The 5,343-nt window shown below is 41.2% G+C and overlaps 1 protein-coding gene across 1 annotated transcript; it reads left to right on the top strand.

Moving 5' to 3' along the window:
* The first annotated feature begins 335 nt into the window (after positions 1-335).
* Positions 336-936, top strand: RNASE12 (ribonuclease A family member 12 (inactive)). The gene has a single exon (XM_059179606.1). The coding sequence runs from the start codon at positions 363-365 to the stop codon at positions 798-800; it is 438 nt and encodes a 145-aa protein (XP_059035589.1). The 5' UTR covers positions 336-362; the 3' UTR covers positions 801-936.
* The last annotated feature ends 4,407 nt before the right edge of the window (positions 937-5,343 follow it).

The following is a 5,343-nucleotide window of genomic DNA, read 5'->3' on the forward strand; positions in this document are numbered from 1 at the left end:
TTTATTTGGCTAGTTATTTGACAGAGAGAGAGAGAGAGAGAGCGAGAGAGAGCACAAGCGGGGGGAACAGGAGAGGGAGAAGCAGGCTTCCCACGGAGCAGGGAGCCCGCTGCAGTGCAGGGCTTGATCCCCAGGCCGTGGGATTATGACCTGAGCTGAAGGCAGATGCTTAACCGACAGAGCCAACCAGGTGTTCCTCACATGAGTTTTCAATTAGCAGAGAGAAGGAAGTAAAATATCTCAAGTGTGGGGGAGAAAATCATGGACTGGGGCTTGAGGAATCTGATTACCCTTGGTTATGTCCTATCTCTTCTTACTCTATAGGAGTTAGAGCAGAAGATGTGAAGGGACTCTTACCTCTGATGATCCTAATGGTGGTCATTTTTCTGCTGCTTCTGTTCTGGGAGAATGAGCTAAATGAGAAAGGAGAGGGGCCAACCATGGAGCAGCTGCATGTAGACTACCCTCAGAGTGACATTCCCATACGGTACTGCAACCACATGGTCTTGCAAAGAGTCATCAGGGGACCTGACAACACCTGCAAGAAGGAGCACGTTTTCATCCACGAGAGGCCTAGAAATATCAATAAGGTCTGCGCCTCTTCCAAGAAGAGGATTTGTCAGAACCATTCTTCCATTTTATGTTACCAGAGCATGACCAAGTTCAAAATGACTGTGTGTGGGCTCATTGGAGGCACTAGATATCCTGCCTGCAGGTACAGCATATCCTCCATAAAGGGGTTCATCATGGTCACTTGTGATGACATGGGGCCAGTTAGTCTCCAGAGGTATGTTGAGTAAGTTGAGAGCAGCACCTGGGATCCTCTCTTCTCTCTCAGAGGTACTTGCTGTCCTCAAGGCACACCTGAACTGTGGACTTGGGGTAATGCCTTGAGTGAACTGGGTAGCTGTTAGTAATTCATTTATCCTTCCCTTATTGCTGAGCTGGAATCTTTTTATTCTGCTTTAATAATAATAATAATAAAAACTCTACTGAATTAAATCATAAACTCTGCATGTGTTTTAATTTCTTGTCCCGTTTCTTTGGGTCATTTGTTGAGAGCCAAAAGTGAATCTGAGGCAGAACTGAGATTAGAGCAAGGCATCTTTAGAATTAGAAGGCAAGGGGAGAGAATTATTCTGGGGATTTGATTAAGTCCTGTTCTTCTCTGAGCATGAGTCCCCACACCTGGGAAGTGAGGGGCTTGGACTAGCTAGGTTCAAAATTTAAGGGGCACCCAAAATCCCAATAATCTAGATACACAAATTTAAGAAATTAATGCAGAAATCTCTGGTGAATAAAATATCTAAGTTTTAAGTCAAGATCCAGTCTGACGGGGTTGGAGTTAGGGTGTTAGTGAAATGTGCCAGTACAGGGTCAGATTCTTGATCAGATGTTATTTTGCATTAAATTAAGATTTTTAACTATTGCATTAAAATGTTATTTATCTTGATTACGGGGCTTTTTGGTAGCCTCCTTAAGTTTTGTACCTGGAGTTGAGTGTCTCCTCTCATCACGTTGTACTCCCACACTTGATCCTAGGTGTCGAGGCACTTGGAGTAGTCAGTTAGGGACTTCTCTAAAGATGGCACATATAATTCAAACTGCACCTGTTTCCATTCAGCAGCTGCCTCTGTGCCTTGAAAGAAAGGGAAAGTGAGATCGATCGGAAGGATTGCCTGACTGGTCAGAAACCATATCCCTTAAAGACTGGAGAGTAGCAAATCAGAATTTCTAGGACGGGATTGAGACTCTCAGAGCTCTGTGCCCCTCCTCTTGCATCCCTGGAAGGAACAGAGAACTTGCATCCAGACTCCTAACTTGTTTCCCTTTTTAGATCTTACAGCTGAGCTGGTTGTTTAGCTCTACCACATCCAGCTGTGGGCAGGGCATCTTTAGAATTAGAAGGCGAGGGGAGAGAATGAAAAGAAGGAGAGGCTCCTTATTCCGGGGATTTGATTAAGTCCTGTTCTTCTCTGAGCATGAGTCCCCACACCTGGGAAGTGAGGGGCTTGGACTAGCTAGTCTTTGAGGTTTCCAGGCCTGTTACTCCACAATTCCATCTCTCCTTGTTGGAGGGGAGGGTTAGTACAGAGGAGTAGCGAGAAACAAGGGGTAACTGGCAGCTAAGCGCCAGATTATGGGGTCATTGATTCTGAGCTATGACATTTCCATCCTGTGAGAGTCAGAAACACAGTGACCTAGAGCGGACACAGGCAATGCACAAGATTTAGAGGGCCCTTTCTGTTCTTATCTTTTCAGTCGAGAGACTTCAACTATTGCATTATTTATATGGACTTAGTTCAAGGTCAGATCAGAAAAGGAGGTACACCTATGCTAGTTGTTAACTCTGTCTTTTGCAAGCATCAAGTTCTAACTGATTGATTCAGTTCACAGAGAGAGGACATTTACAGTTGCAAGTAAAGGACACTTTGCATCCTTGTAAGTAGGCAAGGTTTGCTCAAGACCCATTTCTCCAGGGAAGTCCCACTGTCATTGCTGTCTTCATGGACGTTTGGATGTCACCAAAGAAGCTGAGCAGGATCAAGTGGTCCCTGGCATATGACCTATAGCCCCATCATTTCATGGGCAAAATTTTGAAGTAGCTGAAATGAGTCTTTAAAGTCTCTATTTCTATGTTCTGAATTCTGATTCCTTTTCCTGGACCTCTCACTAGGCTTTATTGTCTCTTTTTTCCTTCCCGCTGCTTTTTCTTTCCTTCCTCCCTCAACCTCCCTCCTTCTAAGTAGAAACAATAACTTGGAGATAAATGCATTCCCACCAAGGTGTGAGTAACTGAGACTCTCCAGTGGAATTTATTCTCAGAATATTTTCATTCAATAGGGATCAAGACCCAATTCAAATGAATTGCAATGTCTTAGACATTTGTAGTTCAAGAAGGTTTTTGTTTTTGTTTTTGTTTTTAATGGACACGTAGTAGTCCAAATCAAACCCAGGTAGCTATGAATTCTATGCACTTGAAAAAATGTTTCAGAAAAATAGTTCAGTGCAGAATCTCTGCACTGTTCTTCCTTTTCATTTTTCTCCTCATTGTCTTTCTGTTTTTCTATTATCATCTCACTACTGATGTTGACAGTAGAAGATATTTAGGAAAAAAATCTAAATGCTTCTTCTCTACTCCCTTCAACTTGCAGCAAGTCTATGCTCAAGCCACACACATGAATACATCCATTAATTCCTGATCATCTATCAATAATCTAATCAACCCCAATTATTAAGGCTCATATATTCTTAGTACTGGGTCTTTGCTCTAATTTCACACCCAGAACATTTTAAAATTAAATATAAAAAAATACAAGTCCATTTGTGTTCATGTCAAATGAGTGGCATAAGAAGTGAATGATTATATAGAATTATAGAATCAATATGTTGCACATCTGAAACTAACAATATTGCCTGTCAACTATACTTCAATAATAATAAAAGAAAGAAATGAGTGATAAGAAGACCAGGGAAGTGAACAACGGATTTGGTAGACTTAATTAGTGAAAAATGTGTTAAAGAAAGAATATGACTTAATTGGGCTTTGAAGGATTTCAAGAGGCAGAAAAGAGTAGGCTTCCAAGAAAGGACAAAAAATGGAGAGACAGAATAGGGCGTATTCAGAGAAGGGTGGGTCACGCTGATTTGACTAGGACAGCTTTGTGTACCAAAATAATGGGAGAGAGCCCTGAGAAGCAGGTTGAGATTAGATCAAGAAGAGCCTTGACTAGGTGGCCTCAGGGGGTTAGAATACCTCCAGCAGGCAATGTGAATATTTTAAGGTGTTTGAAATAGTAATTTCAAGTGCTCTTTTTAGAAAAGTAGTATATCCAGGGAATTGGAGGGGCAAGGAGAAGTGGTTAGGAGGTTAAGAGTGATAATGCAGGGATACAAGGAAATAGAGGCTCTTAGACGTGGTAATGAAAGAAATGCTTTCTAGAGCAAGAGAAAGAATTCTCACCCTGAATAACCATTCTTTCTGAGATTTTCATTATGAATTTCCCAAAACTGATCTTAAGTAAAGGATTTTCTGCATTTGTCAAGCCATGTTATGTTGTTAACAAATGTTGAGAAACAAGCATTTTTGCAGTTTGGTGTTTGATTCTGTACAGAATAAAAAGATGCAGAAACTAAGTTCCAGGCTCAAGGAATTTTCATACTTAAAAAGGAAAAAAGAATTACATATATCAACTAACGTGAAAATTTTAAAAAGAACATATAAAATGAAGTAAATAAATTTAAAAGAACATAAGAACATATAAAATGTGGGGCGCTGGGGTGGCTCAGTGGGTTAAAGCCTCTGCCTTCAGCTCAGGTCATGATCCCAGGGTCCTGGGATCGAATCCAGCATCGGGCTCTCTCCTCAGCGAGGAGCCTGCTTCCCTCTGTCTCTGCCTGCCTCTCTGCCAACTTGTGATCTCCATCAAATTAAAAAAAAAAAAAAACCCTCTAAAAAAAAAAAAAGAACATATAAAATGAAGTGTGATATAATCTATGCTATAGGGTTTCAAAAAAGCTAAAAACAAATCACTGGGTTAAACGATAAACAGGGAAGTTTCCACAGAAGAAGGAACAGTGATGTTGCCCATTTCACAGGGATTCTGGTGGCCAAAGGCTCATTTATGAAGTTCTCAGAACATTCTTGTCTCCTCCTTCTGTCTCATGCCATTCTAGCTACTCTTTCTTTCTTGCCCCTCCTTCCCTCAGCTAGACCAATAGCAGAAACTTTCAGGAAACAAATACAGTTTCACTTCATGGTCCTGTAGCAAGCTGGATTCTTTCTCTGTAGGACCGACTTGCCAAAGGAACTGGTAAAGAGGAATTCCATGATGAGGTTGGGTGGGAAAAGAAATGAGCGATGTTTTTAAATGGCTGGCATGCATCAGGTACCGTGTGAGGCTGTAGGAGACCTGGCAGTAGTAAGGAATGTGTTGGGTGAGATTATTGAGCCACAATATGGGTTACAAACCCTTCCAGTGAGATTATAGACACCGGAAAAAGGGAGAGAGCTAACTACTTGGTTTGGGGCACTTTAAACACATTCCCTTATATAAGTCTCACCTTTCCTTTTATCACATGGGGGAAACTGAGGTTAAAAGAAGCAGAGTAAATTGTTTATGAGTGGTTAGTCAGAGATTTGAAGCTGGGTCTGCAAATTCCACAGCTGATTACCTTTTCATGCCATCATCCTTCCATTGAAGGAGCCCAAGCTTGTATGTCGGAGTCAACCCTGAACTAACTGCCATAAGGAAAAGAGAATGATCTCATTAATATTCTGCTTATTTTCATCTTTTACTTTTTTAAAATTTCTATTACAGAAGAGATTATCCTAGATCTGAG

Source organism: Mustela lutreola, chromosome 7, assembly GCF_030435805.1.
Source record: "Mustela lutreola isolate mMusLut2 chromosome 7, mMusLut2.pri, whole genome shotgun sequence".
NCBI lineage: Eukaryota > Metazoa > Chordata > Mammalia > Carnivora > Mustelidae > Mustela > Mustela lutreola.

What these genes read in the sequence shown, in the direction of transcription:
- RNASE12 (XM_059179606.1), top strand. Translation starts at nt 363, where the DNA reads ATGATCCTAATGGTGGTCATTTTTCTGCTGCTTCTGTTCTGGGAGAAT.